Source organism: Lygodium microphyllum, chromosome 11, assembly GCF_053477565.2.
Source record: "Lygodium microphyllum isolate KBCC chromosome 11, Lygodium_microphyllum_v1.1.10, whole genome shotgun sequence".
Taxonomy (NCBI): domain Eukaryota; kingdom Viridiplantae; phylum Streptophyta; class Polypodiopsida; order Schizaeales; family Lygodiaceae; genus Lygodium; species Lygodium microphyllum.
The window spans coordinates 21,702,866-21,727,312 of NC_141145.1; the positions used below are offsets into that span (position 1 = coordinate 21,702,866).

General features: G+C 43.2%; 2 protein-coding genes across 2 annotated transcripts in view; one reads left to right on the forward strand and one right to left on the reverse strand.

Annotated features, from left to right (window-relative positions):
- LOC148028610 (ubiquitin carboxyl-terminal hydrolase 2-like) overlaps positions 1-24,447 on the reverse strand; it is a 79,861-nt gene that overhangs the window by 22,322 nt on the left and 33,092 nt on the right. The gene's annotated exons all lie outside the window — the stretch shown is intronic.
- On the forward strand, positions 17,476-18,564 carry LOC148028611 (uncharacterized). The gene has a single exon (XM_087688738.1). The coding sequence runs from the start codon at positions 17,818-17,820 to the stop codon at positions 18,562-18,564; it is 747 nt and encodes a 248-aa protein (XP_087544864.1). The 5' UTR covers positions 17,476-17,817.

Here is a 24,447-nt window from a genome sequence, read left to right on the forward strand (position 1 = left end):
TCTACTGCCTGCGTTTTTCATCTGCAGCTGCTGGCGATAGTTTTCTACCTGTTTTTCTCCAGTTTACAGTCTGCGTTTTGCTGATTCAGCATCTCTCATGGCTGGGTGACTGTTAATTCAGGCCGTTTTTGCTGTTTTTGGCAGTTTCTAACTGATTTTTTGACTTTCTGCAGCAGATTTTGTCTTCTATTGATCAGATTTTGGTTTATATTGCATGTGAACTCTCATTTTCTGCCGTCTGTGCTTGTGTTTTGGCTGTGTTTCCTCTCTACATTCCATCTCTTCTCTACTTCTCTTCTTATCCTCTCCATATGGCTCCTCCGTGCACTTCCCCTGATGATAAGTTACATGGACCTGATTATCTCATGTGGAGTGCTGTCATGAAAGCTTGGTTTGTGCAGAAGCGGTTATGGTACATCGTCTGTGGAGCTATTGCTCGACCTCTCCGTCCTTTTCCTCTTCCTGAAGACTTTGATGAGGACAACCATGAGGAAGCGGTCTTACCGGCGGTTACCTCCTGTAGGACCTCTCCTGAAGTATGGCAGAAGTTGCAGCAGATGTATGAGGCACCTTCCACCATGCGGGCAATCACACTTTATGGCCAGCTCCAACAGATGAAGTTTGAGCCGAAAGATACTATTCAGCCTTTTCTTCTTCGTGTTACGCAGGTACAGGACCAGCTTCGGCACATACAATCTGCTCTTCCCGAGGCGCATCTCGTCGGGACGGTCCTCTACAAGCTCCCCCCGGAGTTTGATGGAGTGGCCAATGCTTTGCGGGCGCAAACATCATCGACTCCTGTCAGTTTTACACATATGACCTCGATGCTTCTTGAGCATGAGACATCCTTGAGATTACAGGGGCGGCTTCCGGCACATTATGGAGGCGAGGCTTATGTAGCTTTAGAGAGGGGTGACGGGAAGAAAAAGTCGAAAGCCCAGTGTTACCACTGTGGCAAGAAGGGACATTTGCAGAAGGACTGCAAGAAGTTAGCGGCTTCCAGGAAGAAGGAGCAGAAGAAGAAGCGGGATGTTGACTCTACCGATGAGTCCTCTCCTTCATCAGACTCCGACTCAGATCCTCCGACCAAGGTGAAGTCCAAGGCGCGGAAGGGATCCTCTTCTTCGGATCGCGGAAAGGGCTTGGTGGCCCCTTCCTCGGCTGCTTTCTAGTGGTGGTGATGAGGTCATCCCTCACGACTCTCTTGTGCCAGAGAGGAAGAGTGAGCGGGTGTTCAGATGGGGCAGCCGCGCCTCATCTATACTTTTATACAGGTGCACAGGTTCCAGAGAGGGACGTCCCTGACGCATCGACTTCAATCTGGCAGAATCAAATCCTGGAGCTGGGATTGACATCCAGGTTCATGATGAGCTGGTTATCTGACAGAGAGCGGGAGGCTTTCGTCTGGAGCTCACATGAGGGGACACTTTGGTGGTCTAGCCAAAGGCGGGGAATCCATGGTCACCTATGTTCAGGGGCATTTTTGACAGGATGGTCTTGTATGCTACTGCGAGACATTGGTAACGGACACAGAGACATGCTATGATCTTCTCTATTTTCAGGTGTTTGGTACGATCGATATCGGCATCAGGTTCTCTCCGAGGCACCTTGGTGGTGGCTTGATCACCCACTGCTTGGGTATCCATGGTTCTACTTGGTGGTTCTATGTTGTATAGTTTCCGATCCCTTTTCATTATCCTATTGTATTGTATTAGATCACCCATGATCTGAGAGAGGGTATTAGCAGAGTATTTGTCAGCTCATGTGTGAGTCTGAGCTTGATCTAGGCTGGGTATTTTTATTAGGTATTTTAGGTATTTTCTAGTGTGGCATTTTATGCCAGTGGACCATTTTATGCACCAGTCGGCCAGCATTAATGCTGTCCGACCAGCATTATTGCTCCCCACTTTTTCAGCCTATTTATACTCAGTGCTCCTCCTCAGTCAGTATCATCATCTTCACCATCTGCAGACTCTGTGGGGAGAGAAGCCAGAGCCAGTGCCAGTGCCCACGCAACCAGTGACTCACTGTTGTATGCGACTGTCTCGTGTTCAGATATTTGGTTTCCATTTCCCGTGCATACATCTGAGTTCTCATCTGTATCGTGTTCTTTTCTTTTCTATTTTTGTCTTGTGTTTCAGCAGTTTATTTCAGCACATGTTTATGCTTCCACCGCTGCTCCACTTCTGACACACTTATGAAAATACAACTCCAATAAATCAAGTGCATCTCATGCGCAAGCTTGTAAACATGGAGTTGGATGAGTCTAAGCCAACATCGGAGCATTTGAGTGCTTTCACAGGGATTTTGAGCGAATTGCAGGACTCTGGTTTGCAACCCTTCAATGATAAATTGAAGGCCATTTTCTTGTTGATGACTTTGCCCGATAGCTAGAAGTCTTTGGTTGTTTCGTCAAGCAACAACCCTGCTTTAACCTTCGATGGTGTTAAGGGCTCTATTCTCAATGAGGAGATTAGAAGAAAGTCCAATGGAGAAAGCAATGGTTCAGCCTATCATCTTAGAGGCAGGCCAAAAAATAGGGGTAATGCAAGAAACAAAGGCAAAAGCAGGAGTAAAAGCAAGGGCAAACAGTAGGATGTCACTTGCTATAATGTGGAGGTATAGGGCATAAAAAGCCCGATTGTTGCTACTACAAGAAAGAGTAAGAAAGAAAGAAACAGCAAGGAAAGAAAAAGAAGGATGACAAGAAAGATGATGACAGCTCTCCCTCAAAAGAAGTTGCAAAGGCAAATGTTGCATCTAGTATGGTCATTGAAGAGCTCTCTAACACTGGAGAGATACTTGTTGCAACCTCATGTAATGATATAGATATTATGGCAACAGCAGGTGATATACATATCACTAAAAAGGAGGTAATTGATGCCTTACTTTCAGCTCATGATGGGCTGTCTCAATCATGGATAGTGGACAGCGGTGCCTCTTTTCATGCTACTCCCTCTTTGGAGTCATTTTTCGAATACATTGCAGGTTTCCTAGGCAAGGTTTACTTGGATAACAATTATGCTTGTAAAATAGAGGGTGTAGGTACTATTCACTTGGTCCTTGAAAATGGCCAAGAGTTGATTTAGCATGATGTCAGATATGTACCTAGCATAAAGAAGAATCTACTATCAGTTTCGTGAGCAAGTTTGCAAGATTCTGGTCAGTTGAGATCTTGACAAGGTCAACAGACTTGTCCTCAACGACCCCATGAACGAAGTGATATCTCACCTCACTGTGTTTTGTCTTCGCATGGAAGACCGGATTCTTGGCTAACTGGATAACACTCATAGAATTCGAATGCAGGGTAGGGATAGCATCTGCAATACCAAGGTCAACAACCAAAAGACCCAACCAAATGGCCTCCTTGCAAGCCTCAGTGGCTACAAAATACTCAGCCTCTGTAGTAGAAAGGGCCGTGCATTTCTGCACCCTGGACATCCATGAAATAGCACCTCCAGCAAAAGTGAGCACATAGCCAGAGGTGGACTTCCAACTATCTACATGTCCTGCATAGTCAAAGTTAGTGTATCCCGCGACTCCTATGCCCCGGCTGCCATAAAATATACACATATCAGCAATGCCCTTTAGGTACCTCATGATACCCTTCATGGCATCCCAATGCCTCTTGCCAGGTGTAGCCATATAACGTGCCACAACACCAATTGCAAAAGAAATATCTAGACGGGTGGCTATCATGGCATACATAAGACTGTCCATTGTAGATACATAGGGAATCTTGGCCATCTCGGCCCTCTGCTCATATGTCCGCAGACAATCGGCCTGTTATACCTTCACATGAGAAGGCAATGGACAACCAATAGGCTTTACATCCTGCATACGGAAGCATTCAAGGACTTTATGAACGCACTCTCTCTGCGATAGATAGAGTAGTTCTTGATGCCTATCATGCAGAATGCTCATACCATGAGTATGAGAGGCATGTCCCAGATCTTTCATCTCAAAGCTCTTCTTGAGCTAAGCCTTAAGAGCATCTAGCTCATCATAAGCTTTCCCTACCAAAAGCATGTCATTCACATAGAGTACCAAAATTAATAAAGATCAATCACGAGCTTTCTTCGTGTACAAGCACGGATCCATAGCACTATGGTTGTAGCCCTGTAACTGCAACCAATCTGGCTTTGTATGCCGGCTTGGGGTGTCCAAGGGTACTTTTCAACTTGTACACCCACTTACAAGGCAAAGCCCTCTTGCCACTAAGCAAGGAAACCAAATCCGACGTACGATTCTTATGCAACGAGTCAATCTCAGACTGCATAGCCCTCTCCCAGGAGTGATTGTCACCCTTGCGCATAGCCTCATCATAGGTGAGAGGCTCTCTTGCACCTATAACCAAGACATAATTTATGGAGGGCTCATAGCAGTTAGAAGGTCGTCTATCTCTAGTAGAATGTCTCAATGCAGGCTGTACTACCTGTCCAATATCCTATATTGTTTGAATAAAAGAAACCCTAATTTTACACGTCTCACTTTTATATGTTCAAAGTGTCTCAAGTGTCTTCAAGACTATATGTTTTGGAATAAATTTGTTGAAAGATACATTTAAAAGCCTTAGAAATTCACTAAGAAACTTATACAAACCAAGGTCAAGCGGCCTAGAAAACACTGTCATATCATAAGGACCTGGCACACCTAGCACCTAGGCAACACACATTAGGCTAACATCACCTAAGGACATTTAGGATAATAGTGCAGAACCACAATAATCATTTCCACATGTAACCAGCCTTCCTCCTCGGATAGGGCGGTAAATCCTTGATTACAACTTAATTACAGCAACAAACAATAAATGCAAATCTGAAAATACAAATTACCTACTGATCTTGGAATATGCACATCCGATTGGCCCCAAAATTGGCGGCCCTTTCGGTATTTCTTTAGCTTTATTGAAGAAGAAGTTGATTTACAATGGAATTCTCCCAATCCCCTTCGCAATCCAAACTCCCCTTGCTGTCCTTGCTGTCCAAAGTGACCAACAAGTCTTCAATCTATTTTGCCCCTTGATTCTGGCACTTCATTGGCCTTTACCCACTTCATGGACGATGGAAATGCCCCAAATTCAATGGCTGGCTAGTCCTCCGCTTGAATTTAGCTTAAATACACCTTCAGCCTTGAAAAATCCAAGTCTTGGAGCTTCCAATTTCTGGCACGCTTCTTGAGGCTGCTACTAAACCCTAATTTCTACTGAAATTAGCATTTACAGTAGAGAAATCTACAATTTCTCAACCTCCAAGGGTCCAAATGTTGAGATCTTCGAAGCAAGGCTGTGAAATGCTTGGGAGATGAGAGAGAAAGCTATAGAGAGGGAAAATTCAAAGTTTCTTCGTGAACAACTGAAGAAAATCTATCATTTACTACTCCTGCCCTGTCCCAACAGCTTCTAGATGCAAAGAACTGAAAAAAATCAGTCATTTATTGTTGCTGCCCTATCTCAACAACCTATAGATGCTGTCACCTGCTGTTGATTGGTCTTCTCCTACCCCTGCCTGTCTAAGAAGGTCCTCCAATGGCTCCAAATCAAACCAACAACATCTCCTCCTCCTCTCTTACAGGAAGGCTGAATCCACAAAAAATGCCTCTCTCTCGCCTCTAAAGACGTCTTTCAATCTTGCATGGGCATTTTTTACAAGTGGCAACCTTCCCAAATGGTTTTTCCAGCATTATCCATAATTAAATATTAATTTTCAGTCTTTAAATACTGAAAATTAATGTAATAATTATTTCGATGCCCTAAAAAACAAACTGACTGGCCAATAATTAAATTGGCTAGGCAACTTCCATTCCTGAGTGTCTCTGCACTATCTTTGACCATCAGATTGGCGTTAGGTACCATTAAACACCGCTTCTCTAGTGTCACCAACTAACACTTATGGCATGAATGACCCAGGCCAACAACTAGCACCAGATACCACCAAGTACTTGTGTGGCATAACTTATAGCAACTTTTTTCTTTGACATCACGTGATTTTCTCGGGTCCCGGGCTCGTAAATTTTACTCTAATCCCCACCTCACATGTGCAACATTTACTTAACTATGTGATTAAAAATTAATCCACATGTTAAGTGAGGTTTCAAAAATATATAACCTCATGACAGCCCTCCCCCTTGAAATCCTTGCAATCGTCCTCGATTGCACTGCCAAATGCATCAAAAGCAAAGTACTATACTTGAATTTTCCATAGGGCATCATAGTCAACACAACATTGCGCACTGTTGTTCAACTATTCCATATGCCCAACACATACTGAAAATTACCAGCCAACATAACATAAAATAAGACTCACAAAGAATCTCAAAAACATTGCCATATTATCATGCGACATGTCCATTTCTCATGAGCTCAACTCATCTCGCAAAACCAAACCATAGCATAGCATGACCAAGCATAAAGCATGGCTAAAACATCAATGGCATCATAACATATGTTGTTGTCCATGGAACTAGATGTAATTCATTGAAAATTGAGCATAATCTGATCATAAACTGATCACTTGCTGATCTGAGAACTCATCACAAACTGATGCAAATGTGACCGCAAACTGATCACAAACTCATTGCAAAAACTAACTAGTAACCAATGCAAAAATTGATGCAAAACTGATCCAAAAAGTGACCATAAACGGTTCTCAAGTTGATAAAAAACTGAGTTGAATACCATTGAATATTAATGATCATATGCTGAAAACCAACATTCAATAATCAGCCCCTGATGATCATTAACCGATCCTACACCAAGCATAACCAATGCCATACCAATCATAGCTGATTACACACCAAGCATAACGGATGGAAATGTACAGTTTCAGAGCTGCAGTAAAAACCATACCGATCTGCATTCCAAACATAGTGACTAGTACACTGAATAGTGATCCCCTGGCAAACATATTGTTCAGCTACAGTACCTTGAATGTATGCTAAACACATTCAAGATCCACTACTTCTAGAGCTGTCCATTACTGAGAAGCGGAGGTGCTAGCTCCCTCACAAGCATTAGATAATACTCTGGACCTCTACTCTGTTGAACCTGATTGAGCCCAAACTAAAGTCGGCTCTAACTAGAAAGCATCAAGGTAAAGCTGCAACAACTGAGGATGGTCTGCCTAAAAGGTGAGAAGGATCGAAGCTTGCTTGGAAGAGCTATGGCAGGAGAGCAAGAGCAAGAAAGAGAGAGACACAAAATGGGAACTCCTATAGTCATAGTGTGTGACCAGGCCTTTCTTTATTCAAACTGTCACTAAAAGAATAAAGAATAAAGTAACGGTGACGGGTGCGCACCACTTGTAGTATGCAGTGGCAGGTACTATCAGTGTAGTAATACACAAGCGGCTAGATAGAGGCGCCTTTACCCCCAACAACCTCCCACTTAAAGGCAAATCTACCTCAGTGAGGAGTGAAAGAAAAAAGAAAATACAGTACAATGTACGCATATACAACAAGATGAGGAAAAACGTCATCTCATCCAATGCCCATCAACCTCCTGAGGAAAGCAAAGCACTCAGTAGTTGTTGGGATAAAGGCCTGGTTTTAACCCCCCCGTGTATAGTATACGCACATTGTACATGTGAATGCACCCTTTACATACCCTAAGTATAAATACATTTTATTCTTTGTGTACCAACACATTGTTGGTACACTCTTATCGATTTGTACTTTCACTCTGCTCACACTCTCTCTCCAGCCGTCACACTCTCACGCTCACTCCTACTTGACTCCCATCTCTCTCAGCTGTGCTCTTCGCTCAACAACTGCTCAACAACTGGTATCAGAGCCCAAGATTCTACACGCCTTCGGGGACGAAGGTGCAGCTGACGTGTTGTGGACCAATTGTATTTTCATGTCGTGGACCAATCGAATGTGACTAGCAGATGGACGACTGGACATTCAGTCATGTTTTCGTGTCGTGGACCAGACGTGTTTTTTGTGTCGTGGACCACTCCAACACGACTAGCAGGCGGGCAACTGGGCGTAGCGAAAAGCGAGCACACGACGACTGACCGACGGACGAAACCAACAGCAAACGCCAATCGCGTCAGTCACGCGACGGTTAACGACGCCCTGTCGGTTTTTCTAAAAATCAAAAATTCCTTTAATTTTTCAATTACTTGCCTTGGTGGGTGTTTACACACAAGAGGCACAAATCTCAGATCTGTGAAGATTTGAGCCAAAAATTTGGGGCTTTTCCAAGATTTGATATCGTTCATGCCTGTCAGTGATTTTCGAGTCAGACATTGTAGACATTGCGAGTGGTGACCTCAATTAAATTGGGAATTTTGCCAAATTTGTCAGAATTTTGCTCTTCTGAGTAAAATTTCCTAGCATTGGGTCCGAAATTTGGGGCTTTTCATGTATTTGCAAAGTTTTGCTCAACAGGTCAGATTGGCTAACATTTATGCAATTTTGGACTTGAAATTTTGGGGATTTACGCAGAATTTGGTAAATTTCTGTATTTTTGCCCGTATGGTGGCTAGTTCATGTACAAACAGCAGAGATTTACTTTTGGTTAAGAAGAACAGCAATGTATTTTGCTGGTTCAGCTTGGGCTTCTGTAGTTTAGTACATTTACTCTTGTGTTTGTGATAAAATGGCTATAACCTCTTCCAGTTCAGACATCAAGAGTTTGATGGAAATCACACAGTTTGATTGGTCATGGCTTTGACATTTGGAAAGACCGTATGCAGGGCATTTTGTTCCTAAAAGATTGTGAGGATGCTTTGCAAGAAGATAAACCAGCACTAATGTCTAATGCAGATTGGGCCAGAGTGAATAAAAAAGCTATGGCTTACATAAAGATGGGTGTCACTGATGACATTCTAACAGACATTAAGGGTTTAGATACAGGTTATGCAATATGGGAGAATCTAAAAACTACTTATGAGACCACCACACCTGTTAATCAAGTGCATTTAATGCGTAAGTTGGTGAATATGCGACTGGATGAGTCAAAGCCTGCAGCTAAGCACTTCAGTGTATTTACAAGGATTTTAAATCAGCTCAAAGATGCAAATTTGAACTTTGATGATAAGTTCATGGCGATCTTTTTTATCATAACATTGCTTGACTCTTGGGAGACCTTGGTAGTTTCACTCAGCAATAATCCCAATCTCTCATATGATGGGATAAGGTATATCTTAAATGAAGAAATTAGACGTATGTCTAGTGGAGAAGGCAGCAACTCAACTTACAATGTAAGAGGCAGGGCTGAAAAGAAAAATGCAAATGCAAGACACAGAAACAAGAGCAAGAGCAAAGGAAAGGATAAGAGTGACATTACTTGCTATCATTGTGGTCAGAAGGGCCACAAGAAACCTGATTGCAAGTATTACAAGAAGGAACAAGAGAGAAAGAAGAATGTAGGAGATAAAAAGAAGAAGGAAGAAAAGACAGATGCATCGGAGACAACCAAAGGCAAAGAAAAGGCCAATGTGGCCTCTAGTATGGTCATAGAGAAGCTTTCAGATACAAAGGCTGATGTATTATATGCACCTGATTATGATGCCCTTATATGTCACATGCAAGATATGCAGATTACCAAGGCTGATGTGATTGATACACTCTTTTCAGTTGATGATGGTGTCACTCAGACTTGGATTGTAGACTCTGGTGCCTCTTTTCATGTAACTCCTTGCTTGGAGTGTTTTGCTATGTTCAATGCAGGCAGTTATGGAAAGGTGTATCTTGGAAATAACCATGCTTGCAGCATTGATGGGATTGGCACTGTACACTTGTCTTTAGACAATGGTTAAGAGCTTGTGTTAAAAGATGTCAAATATGTGCCTGGCATTAAAAAGAGTTTACTATCTATTGGTCAACTTGACTTGCATGGCTACACCACACTGTTTGGTGGTGGTTTGTGGAAAGTGAAAAAAGGGTTCCATGTTGATTGCAAAAGGAACCAAGAAGGGCACTTTGTATTATTCGCACTATAAAGCCTTGAATGGCAAGTTTCTTGCAGTTGCTGAAATTTCCAGCCACTTGGAGTTATGGCATAAGAGATTAGGCCATATGAGCCAAAAAGGAATTGATGTCCTTACCTCTCTGAAGAGGGTTGATGGAAAAGGCTCTAGACTTGATTTTTGTAATGAGTGTCAATTTGAAAAGCAAATAAAAATTTCATTTTACTATGGTGTCTCTCGTAAGTCCAATGTCTTGGACTTAGCGCATCCTGATGTATGTAGTATACCCATAAAATCGTTGGGTGGTGCTGCATATTTTGTCTCCTTTATTGATGACTATTCCAAGAAGATTTGGGTGTACTTACTGAAAAGAAAAGTGAAGTGTTTGCTGTTTTTAAAACTTTTCATGCATTTGTGACCACTCAGACAGGTAGAAAGTTGAAATGCTTGAGAACTAATAATGGGGATGAGTTCACATCGACTGAATTCAAGTCCTTTTGTGACTTGCATGGTATTAAGAGGGAGCTTACAGCCCCTTACAGCCCTTCTTCAAATGGAGTAGCTGAAAGATATAATAGGACTTTATGTGAAAGAGTGCGGTGCATGCTGTCCACTGCTAATCTCCCTCATGCATTTTGGGGAGAGGCACTCAAAACCGCAGTTCACATTTGCAACTGCTCTCCAAATAGGACCTTAAATAATGGCATCCCTGAGAAGGTTTGGTCTGGCAAATCGACCTCATATAACCATTTACACATATTTGGCTGTGATGCTTTTGTGCCTGTTAAAGATGAGCTGAGGAACAAACTTGACCCAAAGTCCACTAAAGGCATTTTCATGAGCTATGGTGATGAGGGTGAATTTGGCTACAAAGTGTGGTTACCTCAGTCCAAGAAAATTATTCACAGTTGTAGTGTTGTGTTTAATGAGGCAAAATTGCTGAAAGGCACTTTAGCCTCTAATGAAGATCTGAAAAAGGTGAAGTTTCAGAGTTTGAGCCTCATGGTGCTGTACCACAGGCTGAAACTGATGATCAGTCGGTTATTTTTTAGCCAAACGATGATGGACAGCAAATAGAAGCACAAGGAGGTCATGGACAGCAAGATAGGCTTGCTGATTATAAAAATGTAGGTGCTGGAAATGAAAATGAAGGTGTTGTACAGCATGAACAGCATGCTGAAAATGGCTTATAGCAGCCAATAAATGCTGAAAATAATATACCTCCAGATGTAAACCCAATTCCTAAAAATGTTGATCATTGGGTACGTAGGTCTACACGCATAAGAAGGCAACCACATAGGTTTGACCCCTCCTTGCATTATGTGATGCTTACAGATGAGGGTGAGCCTCTTACATGCAAAGAGGCCAAGTCATGTGAGTTCAGCAGTAAGTGGGAGCTAGCTATGCAGGAAGAGATTAAATCTCTATATGCAAATGATACTTGGGATCTTGTGTCATTGCCTAAGGAAAGGAAGCCACTTCCAAACAAATGGGTGTACAAAGTAAAGACAGTTAATGGGAAACCCAAGTACAAGGCAAGACTGGTTACCAAAGGGTATGCACAGAAGGAAGGGATTAACTTCCAAGAGGTCTTCTCACCTGTTGTGAAGATGACCACTCTACGGGTGCTTTTTGCTCTTACTATTGTATTGGACTTAGAGTTGTATCAAATGGATGTAAAAACAGCTTTCTTGCATGGTGACATTGATGAGAAAATCTACATGAAACAGCTTGAGGGCTTTGTAGTTCCTGGAAAAGAGCAGATGGTATATAAGCTAAAACGCAGCCTGTATGGGCTGAAGCAAGCACCACGGCAATGGTACAAAATGTTTGGCACTTTTATGCTATCTCATGAGCTTACACACAGCCATGCAAATCATTGCTTGTACATGAAAAAGGATATAGATGGCAGCCCCATCATACTTGTTTTGTATGTGGATGATATATTGCTAGCTGGGAAAAGAAAGACTAGCTTGGAAAAATCAGTTGAAATCAGCTTTCTCCATGAAAGATTTGGGAAATGCAGAGCATATTTTGGGCATGAGGATTCATAGAGATAGAATGCAGAAATTGTTGTTTTTATCTCAAGACAAGTACATTGGAAAGGTACTGGACAGATTTAACATGGCTGAAGCTAAGCTTTTTGGGGTACCCTTACCTCCTTATCTCAAGCTTAGCAAAGCCAAAAGCCCAAAAGATGACATGGAAGCAAATGCTATAAAGGGAGTTCCTTATGCATCAGCTTGTGGCTCTCTTATATATGCTATGGTTGCTACTCGTCCAGACATTGCTCATGCAATGGGAGTTGTTAGCAAGTTTATGTCAAATCCTGGCAAAGCACATTGGGAGGCCGTCAAGTGTATTCTTTGATACCTTAAGGATACAAAAAGAAAAAGTATTTGCTATGGGCAGGGTGCACTTAGTTTGTAGGGTTATTGTGATGCAGACATGGCAGGTGACTTCGACACTCATAGGTCCACCAGCAAGTATGTCTTTACAATTGCTGGTGGGGTTGTTTCTTGGTGTTCTAGGTTGCAGAACATTGTTGCACTGAGTACCACTAAAGCTGAATACATATCAGCTATTGAAGCTTCTAAGAAAGCAGACTTGCAAATGATCTCGGCATGTCTATGGATACTGCAGTTTTGGGATGTGATAGCCAAAGTGCTATGTATCTGGCTAAGAATGCCATGTATCATTCACGCACAAAGCATATAGATGTGCAATATCACTTCATCAGACAGATTCTGGAAGATGGTCAAATCACATTGACCAAAATTAAAACACAAGATAACCTTGCAGATGTTCTCACTAAAAGTCTAAGCAAAGCTCAGCACGAGCATTGCATTCAACTAGTGGGAGTTGGTTAGCCAGAGGTTCACATTGGACCTTTAAGTGGGAGGTTGTTGGGATAAAGACCCGGTTTTAACTCCCCGTATATAATACACGCACATTGTACATTTTATTCTTTGTGTGCCAACACATTGTTGGTACACTCTTATCAATTTGTACTTTCACTCTACTCACACACTCTCTCCAGCCGTCACACTCTCACGCTCACTCCTACTTGACTCCCATCTCTCTCAGCTATGCTCTTCACTCAACAACTGCTCAACAATAGTAAGGCTTTTCGTGAGCAAATCTACACGATTTTTGTCAGTGGAGATCTTGACAAGGTCAACAAACCTGTCCTCCACGACCCCACTTATGAAGTAATATCTCACCTCAATGTGTTTTGTCTTCGCATGGAAGACCGGATTCTTGGCTAATTAAATAGCACTCATAGAATCCGAATGCAGCATAGGTATAGCATCAATCCCAAGGCCATGAACCAAACGGCCTAACCATATGGCCTCCTTGCAAGCCTCAGTGGCTACAACATACTCGGCCTCAATGGTAGAGAGAGCCACACTTCTAAACCCTGGACATCCAAGAGACAGCACCTCCAACATAGGTGAATACATAGCCTGAAGTGGATTTCCTACTATCTACAGATCCTGCATAATCGGAGTCTGTGTACCTCACAACTCCTGTATCCTAGCTACCATAGCAAATACACATATCTGATGTGCCCTTCAGGTACCTCATGATACCCTTCACGGCATCCCAATGTTTCCTTCCAGGTGTAGCCATATAGCATGCCACAACAGCAACTACAAAGGCAATATCTGGACGAGTGGCTATCATGGCATACATCAAACTGCCCATGGCTGATGCATAAGGGATCTTGGCTATCTCGGCCCTCTGCTCATCTATCTACGGACAATCGGCCTGTGATACCTTCACATAAGAAGGCAATGGACAGCCAATAAGCTTCACGTTCTACATGCGGAAACGCTCAAGGACTTTATGAATGTACTCCCTCTGTGAGAGGTAGAGTAGTCCCCGATGTCTGTCGCACTTAATGCGCATACCAAGAATGTGAGAGGCCTGTCCCAAATCCTTCATCTCAAAGCTCTTCTTCAGTTGAGATTTAAGAGCATCCAGCTCATCATGAGCTTTCCCTGCTATCAACATATCATCCACATAAAATACCAAAATAAGCAATGAGCCATCACGGGTTTTCTTCGTGTAAAGACAAGAATCCATAGCACTCCTTGTGTAGCCCTGTGACAGCATAAAGGCATCAAGCTTATGATACTACTCTCTAGGTGCCTCCTTCAAGCCATACAAGCTCTTTTTCAACTTACACACTAGGTGCTCCCTATCAGGTTCTACAAAGCCCTTAGGCTGCTCCATGTAAATTTCATCATTCAAATCCCCATATAAAAATGTAGTCTTAACATCCATCTGGTATAAATCCAAGTCAAGCTGCACAACTAAGACCAAAACCAAGCGTAGAGTGGTCATCTTGACCACAAGAGAAAAAACTTGACCAAAGTCAACTCCATGCTCCTGTTTAAAACCCTTAGCAACAAGTCTTGCTTTAGCAACAAGTCCTGTTTAAAACCCTGGTAATTTTCAGCTTGTACAACCATTTGCACGGCAAAGCCTTCTTGCCCTTGGGCAATGTAATCAAATCCCAAGTCATATTCTTATGCAGGGAGTCAATCTCAGACCGCATAGCCCTCTCCCAAGAGTGATTGTCACCCCTGCGCATAGCCTCATCATAGATGAGAGACTCTCTTGCATCTGTAACCAAGACATAATGCATCGAGGGCTCAAATCTATCAAGCAAATGTCTATCTCTAGTAGACCGTCTCACTGCAGGCTCTGTTGTATGTCCAGCATCCTATCCAATACCCTAGCCATGTGTACCAACTGCTGCTGCAGGCTGTCCAACTCGCTATGCAGGAGCACGTGCTCCTGGAATATAACCCTGCGTATATCTACTATCTTCTCAGGCTGCCCATACATCTTATCTTCATGGAAAACTACATCATGTCTGCAAATAACTTTCCGCGCCTTCGGATCCCAAAGGCGGTAACCCATCTCGTCTGTATCTCCATAGCCAAGGAAAATGCATTTGACACTCTTAGGGTCCAGCTTACTATGCTTGTCCTTGGGCACATGGCAGAATGCCTCACATCCAAAGATACATAGATGCACATAAGACAGAGATTTACCAATCCATACCTCCTCTGCGACCCAGAAATCCAAACCACTGGAAGGTGATCTATTTATGATATGCACAGTTGTACTAACTGCCTCAACCCAAAAGCTATGTGGTAGGCCTGCATGGCTAAGCATACTATGTGCATGCTCCTAGATGGTTCTATTCATCCCCTCAACCAAACCATTCTAGGATGGGGTATAGGGAGCGGTCAATTGACGCTTAATACCCCTCTCGTCACACAGCTGCTTAAAGGCACGTGACACATATTCGCCCCCATTGTCAGTCCTGAGGCATTTCAGCCTATGCTCAATCTGGTTCTTAACCAATACAAGCCATCTCTGAAACACAGCCAAGACATCGGATTTAAGCTTAATAGGATAAGCCCAGACTTTATGCGAAAAATCGTCAATAAACATGACAAAATACTTTGCACCACCTATAGAATGATACGGCATGGGCCCACAAACATCCGAATATACCAATGCCAAGGGCTTACTCATGCGTATCCTACTAGACTTCTTATGCGTATTCCTAGTCTGTTTGCCATAAAGACAATGCTCACATGAATCAAAACATGCATAGTCAAGGGGCTGTAAGTACTACAAACCAAAAAGCATTTTCATTTCCTTCAAAGACAGTAGTTGCCTCCGTACGACATATGGAACAATCTGTACAAAACGATTCGTACGATACCGTATGGTACGAATTCGTACGTTAAAAAATGCCTATTTGGGCCACCTGGCCTGTGCATCCTCATTCCGCGTTCCCTGCACCCCCGTGTCCCATGTTTCCCGTGTTTCCTACACTATTGCACTTTTTGGGAGGGTGGAAAGCCTTTGACACCTCATCCCACTCCTTTTCCAAATTCCAGCCATGCAAAAGGTGCTCCTCTTTGGATTCCTTCCACCTTGCAGCCCTCACTTTGGATTCCTTCTAGCTTGCAACACTCTCTTTGACCATTGACCCCTCTCTCTTTGACTATTTAAACTTTGACTGTTCTCTCATCTACAAAAAGTACTCCTCTCCTCCATGCTTCCACACCAATTCAGCAAGCACTTACAAGTTACCATTCTCATCTTCCTCTCTTGGATCTTGATTCTTGAATGGACTTGTGATTTGTCATTCTCGAATCTCACCTCCCATCCCCTCTTTCCCGCACCCTATCGAAGCATTTGCCATTCTCACATCTCATCTCCCATCCCCTCTATCCCACACCCTATCAAAGCATTTGCCATTCTCATCTCCCATTCCCTCTCTCTCACTCTTGCTCTTTCAACTTTACCCCAACCCTCGGGCCTCTGGAGTCTCCCTCCCTTTCAACTTTCAAGACTCAAGTTTCAAGAGTCGAGACTCAAGCATCTCTCTCTCTCTCTCTCTCTCTCTCTCTCTCTCTCTCTCTCTCTCTCTCTCTCTCGGACATCTTTATTCATCATCGGCACCATGACTTGTGAGAAGCACGAGGCCTTCAATTTGCATGCGATCCATGTGGAGAGGGACACAAAGAATTCCAACTCCCACCATTGGACATGCAAGTATTGTGGCAAAAGCGCTATACAACTGGTGCAACTCGACTTCTCCAATATATTTTCAAGACGGGGGGGCAAGTTGCTCCATGCAAGGAGATCTCTCAAAATATTACGGAGGAGATTCTCGCTAAGATGAGAGGGGGATCCACAAGAAGAGAAGGAAGTGGCTTATTGGCACCTCCTATGCCTACTAACGAGGAAGCATTCAATGTGGGCATATCTTCAACCGATGCGGGAGAGACCTCTACCATTCCTGGTGGGGGCTCTACATCCACAGCCGGCTCCGGTAAAAGACAAAGAGAGGAGACTCATGCGGCGCCAGAGAGACAATCCTCTCTCTCTCTCAAGCTCCCAGCCATGTGCGTGGATCGGTTGCCTTTCTTAGAGAAAGGTAATGACTTGCATACATTGAAATTGCACGCACGGTGATTGAGTGCAATCTTGCATTCAATGTCCTAAAGCAAGAGTAATGGAAGAAGATGGTAAAAGCCATTGCCAATGTCGATCCCTGTGAAGGATGGACTAGTATCACATACAACAACATGAGGACGAGAAATATTGATCAAGAGAAGGAGAGGATTGATAGAGCCCTTGATCCTATTTGAACCGCATGGATAAAATATGGTTGCTCCATTCTCACTGACGAATGGAGTGATTGTAATAAACGGGGCATCATCAACATACTCGTCTCATGTCCACTCGGCACTTACTTTTTGCGAGCCATAGATACCGGCAAGAGGAAGAGAAAAACGACGGCCACATTCATCTACCACCACATTCAACAAGCTATCATTGAGGTATACATTGCCATTTGCGTTTTAAATTTGTTTCACTTTCTTTCATTATGATAATATCATGATTCATAATTGAAATTTAATTTATACATAACTTGTAATTTGTGAATTGTGGACCGTGGTTGTAGGTGGGTCCCTCAAATGTGGTGCAAGTTGTTACCGACAATGCATCGAATTGTCGGCGCATGGGCCATTTGCTTGAGGCCGAGTTCCCTACGATTGTGTGGACTCCATGTACAAGTCATTGTTTGGACTTGCTCATGGAGGACATTGGGAAGCTCAAGTGGGTGAAGAGGATGGTCTGCAAAGCTACATCAATTGTCACATTCTTCACAGTAAAGGTAAAGATACTTGCGATGTATCGTGAGCAGAGCACACTGGAGTTGAAGAAGCCTTCTTCAACTCACTTTGCTTACATGTGGTTATTGCTAGAGCGCCTTTATGAGATGCGGTCCGCCTTGCACCAGACAGTGGTGTCCACTCTATGAAATGAGTGAGATGAGCATGAGACAAAGAAGGCCAAAGCCATGCAGCGCTTGTGCCTTAATGAGCAGTTTTGGCAAAAAATCCGTGCCGTTGTCATTGTCGTGACTCCCTTTTATAGGGTGTTACGTATGAGTGATTGCGAGGGATCCACCATGGGCCTTCTCATTCACTTTTTTAGAGCGGCATTAGCGGAGGCATATGCTTGTACAGTGATCACAAAGACCCAACGTGCACGTGTTTTAGAGATAGCAGAGAGGAGATGGGCATGGATGCATAAGCCCATCCACGATTTTGCCGCATTGGTATATCCGGCCTACAAGTCACCAGCGGTCATAAATGATAGAGAGTTCCGTTCAAACCAGCTTGCTTATTTGACTCGTGTGGTCCTTGTTGATGACCACAATGCAGTGCTAGAGGAGCTAGGATGCTATGTAGATCAAAGAGGGCATGTGGCTTTTGCTTCTCCCACTTGTTGGAGGAGAGAGTCACTTGTGAAGCCTTTATTTTGGTGGCAAAACTTTGGATACGCACTAGAGATCCTTCAACCCTTAGTCATGAGGGTCCTTGCCCAGGATTGCTCTTCGGATGCATGTGAGAGAAACTGGAGTGCCTATTCTCTCATTCACATAAAGATTCGCAATCGGCTTAGCACACGACAATTAGAGCGGCTAGTCTATTGCCGCACTAACTTACGCATGATGAGGGCTATGATGAGCATGGGTAGTCTGAAGCAGGTAAAGTTTAAACACTTAACCATAACATTTAAAATTTGTTGTTTTAACTTTTAAACTTTGAACTTTGAAGTTTAAACTTTATACTTTACAATTTAGACTTTAGCATTTACAATGATTAATCTTACGTGCATCACTGCATTGTGTAGGTAAATGTTGATACATTCAAGTTGACGGGCAATACTCTTTCAAGTATACATAAGGAGGTGGACGAGGAGGAGGAGACGATTTTTGCAGAGCTCTATAGAGAGCTTATAGCAGCAGATACTCATGACACTCGCACTCACCGTGCTCGTGGGCGAGGAGTTCGAGTAGGTCGCAGCAAAGGCATAGTCATTTGACACCCTCCATCATCGAGGAGGGGTGGTTCGAGTGGCTTGCAAACATATGTAAGGCAAGGCTCTAGTAGCTCACATCCTGTGCCTCATGATGACATTCCCCCTTGCCTACACAGCTATCACCTAGGGAGCCACCATTTGATGATGATGGTAACCTCATTAATGAGGATGAGTATGAGTATGAGTATGTCCCATCATCGGATGCCAAGGAGTCATCTTCAGACTCTCTTGATGAGCACTCAAATGGTTCTAATGATGATGATGATGATGATGATAGTAATACCTCATCATAGATTCATTATTCATATGACATAGGTCTCTCTTTTTTTTTGTATCAGATATACTAGACTATAGTTGTATCGCATGTTTTGCGTAGCCCATGCGACCGCAATGGTCACCCTCATGTATTCATCTTATTCTATAATGAAATGGCCATTTCCACTTTAAACATATATTCTATGATCTATCATTTAATGATTTATGGTTTTTGTTATTTAAAAAATCATCTTTTTTTTTGTACTAATATCGTACCTTACCTTACAAACTCATAAGATACCAATTAGTACCATATTTTATCGTATTGTACCGTATCATATCTTTCATACCTAACAACTATGTCAAAGACATGGCTCAAACGGGCATATGCCAAAGAGATACATATTGGATGGAACCCACATACAAAGCATGGTCAACAGAGGATCAATCAGCTACAAGAGGATAGAAGCTGTCAGCCTTGGCACCTCTAGCAAGCACAAGTCTGCCACGCGTGATTTTCCAAGCAGAATCCCCAAATGATACATGAAACCTAGCATCATCAAGCTGCCTTGCAGACATAAGACTGCGTATAAGTGCAGGTACATGACGTGCATCCTGTAATAGAAAAGTACTACCATTAGAGAACTGCAGCCATACATCCCCAATGCCAATAATAGCAAGTGACCTGCCATTACCCAAGCGAACTAAACCAGAGACAATGCGGTAAGAGTGAAACCACTCACAGCATGGTGTAACATGAAATAAAGCACCCGAATCCAAAAGCCAGCACTGCGCATACATAGAGTGAACCTCAGTCAATTGCGTAGCATCACAAAAACTAGCTGCAAGTATATACTCCCCATCGGAGTCTTTGGTCTGCATGATATTTATCTCCTCAATTTTCACACTGGATTTCGCAGGCACAATGCTACGATTAGAGGACTTTTCTTGTACTTTGTATTTTCCCTTCTCTTTACACTTCTCGTTGTGCAACTCATGACATTGTGGGCATATATGACCCTTTTTGCCGCAATGGTGACATGTCACATTAACATTTCTCCCACGAGACTTACTGCATGACTTGCCACGCGATTTAGACCTAGACTTCTACGAGTCTCTGCCACGGCCATTCCCACGGTCATTCTTTCCATTACCATCTCTGCCTGTAACAATCAAAACGTGTGACACACCAGAGGCATCCAAGTTATTATGGTTGATCTCTTCCTACAAAAGAGCACTTTTTACATCAGGCAAGTTCAAAGTAATATCACAAGCACATAAGGCAGTGAGGAATACATCCCATGACTCACTCAGAGACCCAAGAAAAAACAATGGAGTAACCTCATCATTGAAAGTAATCCCCTATGAAGTCAAGTTCTTGAGAATAGCATGGAACTGGCTCAAATGAGCAGACATCGTCACATTCTTCTTCATGCATAGGTCCATAAGCTGCTTTAGTCAATACATCTGACTTGCTCGACTTTTCTTGTCATAGAGGTTCTTAATCTTATTCCAAAGCTGCCGAGCACTCTGCGCTTCCTCAACCACATTGTAATGCACCTGTTCAGTGAGAGACAAGATGAGGGTGAACTTTTTCATAACTCATCAAGCTCCATCCATTCGTCATCAATCATAGTTTCAGGCTGCTCTCCACTCAACCTTAGTGGCTTTATCTGCAATTTCTGCACCAATACCTGCCAAACTTGGCTCTTCCAATAGGCATAATTCGTACCATCAAGCTTAGTGATGTTGAAGATAGCACTGTCAATGGAAAAACATGCCAGACTAAAGTCCAAAACAATACAGACAGTTCAAAACTGCTTGTTGTTTTCTGCTGTAAACAGCCAAAATACCACCAAAAACCAAGGCAAAATGACCACGAACTAATAGCTAATGATGCTGCCCACCAAGTACCATAAAAGATACATAAAATCAAGATGAATCAGCATGAAAAATAAATCACAGTCCATGCATAACTGCTTGCTGTAATAAATTACAGCCAGGTACAATGAGAGCAAACTGTAGGCAAAATAAATGCACCAGATCAACCACTGATTGTCAAAGCATAACCAACATCAAGCGGGCATAAATCAGCATGTGACAATCATACGGACATCAAGCAAACACCCAAGCATGTCAAATGAATCTATTAGTAAGTTGGCACACCCCCTGTGCAAGTGCAAAGTGTACACAACACTAGCAAGACCTGACACAAATAGGTGTATGCTCAAGGAGTGCAAAGCCCAAATTAGCCCAAATACATCTCTGAGAACCACAACATATCAACCATATAACATCCAAGTAAAAATCCCAGTCTCAAGTATCCGAATGTTCAAGTAGTATAAATCCACCTACTCTATGTCTGTCAAGCGTATCAAGACGCTCCCAATGGCACAAAAGCTGTAAATGTCAAGCAAGAAAGCTCGAACAAAGCATGTAAGAGTGCACCAGTGACAAGTGTCCAAGATCAAGCATCAATCAGACATACTAAGCATGTAGGCCTCCATACATAGCATACATAGGCATCAAGTACATCCAAAATGTAACTCTGGCAAGCCAAGAAATAGCCAAAGTAAGCATCAGAGGAAATCAAATGCCAAGCCAAAGCAAGGCTCAGTAGCATCCAACTCCAGACAATGTAACGGGCATGTGGTAGTAGCATAGGCTAAGTATGTCAAGACTGGTCAAACATAAGCAAAGTACATGCCATAAGTACATTAAAGATGGAGATCCAAATGCTATGCGAAGCAAGCTCGAGCTCAACCAATGATCCAAGAGCAAATCCAAGCTCTATGTCGATCCATGAGAGTCACTACATCAATGTATACATCCAAGACATAGCCCGAATCCAATAGACATATCCAAGCATAAGCAAATGAGCTTCAGCCTGGCTGTGTACAGCAGTGATTCATTGCTGAAAACTGTGATTTTTCAGCCCAAAGATCAGGCCAAAATCATGGCAAAACAATAGCATGACATCCACCAAGCATATGTAGGCAAATGGGCATCAAATCATGTGTAAGTGAGCTCCAATGAACCTGTAAAAGCTTGTTCCAGTCTTGAACAGCAGGTCTGTTGTACATTCCAGCAAGAATGAGCTCAATCCAATGCCACAAACCAAGCAGTAAGCATCAATGATCACCAAACATGAGTGCCAAGCTTGAATAAGTGCCAAATGAAGAAGGTAATGACCAAAACCAAGCTGTATAGCTGCTGAATATGCAGTCCAGGCCTGCATGAAACAGGCGCAACCTGACGCTGATTGTATGGACCTGCTGATCACATCTTGGTGCTGAATCAGGGTGGTAGAAGGCTTCAATGGTTGCCAGGGAAGGCTCACATCAAGCCTTGTGTGCCCCACAAAGGCCTATGTCAAGATATGGAGCCAGCAAGATACGATGGTGCTGCCCCCTTCTTCTTCTCAAACCTGTAGACCTGTCACCAGCATGAAACCCTAAAGAAGATGAATGAATACCTTTGTTGGAATGCCCTGAGAGTGCCAAAGGGGCCGGGAAGGTGCTCGGGAAGCCGGGGAGTGACGGGAGCTCGAGAGAGTCGGCTATGGCTGCCGGGAAGGAGACCCATTGAGTATAGGGATTCGATAGGAAGTTAAAGACGCCATGAACCAAGTCGGAATGCTCAAGCAACCATTGCTCTAATACCAGTTGAAAGGTGAGAAGGATCGAAGCTTGCTTGGAAGAGCTATGGCGGGAGAGCAAGAGCAAGCAAGAAAGAGACACAAAATGGAAACTCCTACAGTCACAATGTGTAACGGGGCCTTCCTTTATTCAAACTATCACTAAAAGAATAAAGAATAAAGTGACAGTGACGGGCGCCCGCCACCTGCAATGTGCAATGGCGGGTACTGTTAGTGTAGCAATACATGGGCGGCTGGGCGGAGGCACCTTTACCCCCAACATTGCCAAGTCATCCTCCTCCATCCATTTGGTATCCATTGGTGAATAATTCTAAAACTTCACCAAGTACCTTGTGAAACCCTTACCCCTGATCTTCCTCTCTTTTTGTGACAAAATCTGCTCTAGTACTAGTATTTCATCGAGCTCTTCAACCTCTGGCTGAATTTCAGCAGACATATCCTCTGGCACATCACCATGAAAAGGCCTCGACAAACTGACATGAAAAGCATTGCGTATCCGCCAATGTGGAGGTAATTTCAACCCATATGCCGCATTGTTAATCTTCTCCATTGGCTGTTGCATACCATAGGGATTTGTGCCATACATTCCCATATGCAGTGCCTATTCAACCATAGCATGAAAAAAATGGTACCACCACCAAAGTATCCTTGCTATCCCATGCTTGCATATGCATAATTGCCTTGCGGCCCATGTTCCCATGGATTGGCACTACCAAGTTGACCATGCATTTGCATTTGTTACCCCAGGGATACCAACTGTTTGTGCTCATCAGGCATTTTGGGCTCTTCTAAAGAAAACTTAGGCATTTCCTTCGGTACTTGTAGCTGTCCCGAAGCTGTAGAAGGTGTCTTCTTCTCTTTGCCTTTGTTGTCCTTCTTTGGGGAATTCAAGAATCGAGTAAACTGGGGATCCTTTGCCAATTCAGCAAAAAGATTTGCTACTGTACACATTCGATCCTTGAAGCTATCATCAAATTCTTCAGCCCCTGCTGGTCATTAGCCTCTTTATGCATTGAAGTGCCAACATTTGGGTCATTTCCCACATTTTCAGTATGCTATCCATGCTGGGAACCATGCCCAACATCAATCATTGCATTTCCCCCTTCACCACGTGATTGACCAAGGAGTGATGCATCCTCTCCACTTGATCCCGTATCACCATGTGAAGACATGCTTGCTGTAATTCACTGCTGAGAACAATTTCAGCAATAATGCAATAGTCCCAAGTTGCAATCAAGTACCAGGGGCCCACCAATTCAAAGGATTTGATGGTATCCCGGCAGCGGAACCACGTAACCAGCCTTCCTCCTCGGACACAGTGGTAAATCCCTGATTACAACTTAATTACAGCAACAAACAATAAATGCAAAATCTGAAAATACAAATTTACCTACTGATCTTGGACAATGCACACCCAATTGGCCCCAAAATTGGTGCCCCTTTCGGTGTTTCTTTAGTTTTATTGAAAAAGAAGTTGATTTACAATGGGATTCTTCCGATCCCTTCGCAATCCAAACTCCCCTTACTGTCCAAAGTGACCAATAAGACTTCAATCTATTTTGCCCCTTAATTCCGGCACTTGATTGGCCTTCACCCACTTCATGGACGATGGAAATGCCCCAAATTCAATGGTTCGCTAGTCGTCCACCTGAATTTAGCTGAAATTCACCTTCAGCCCTGAAAAATCCA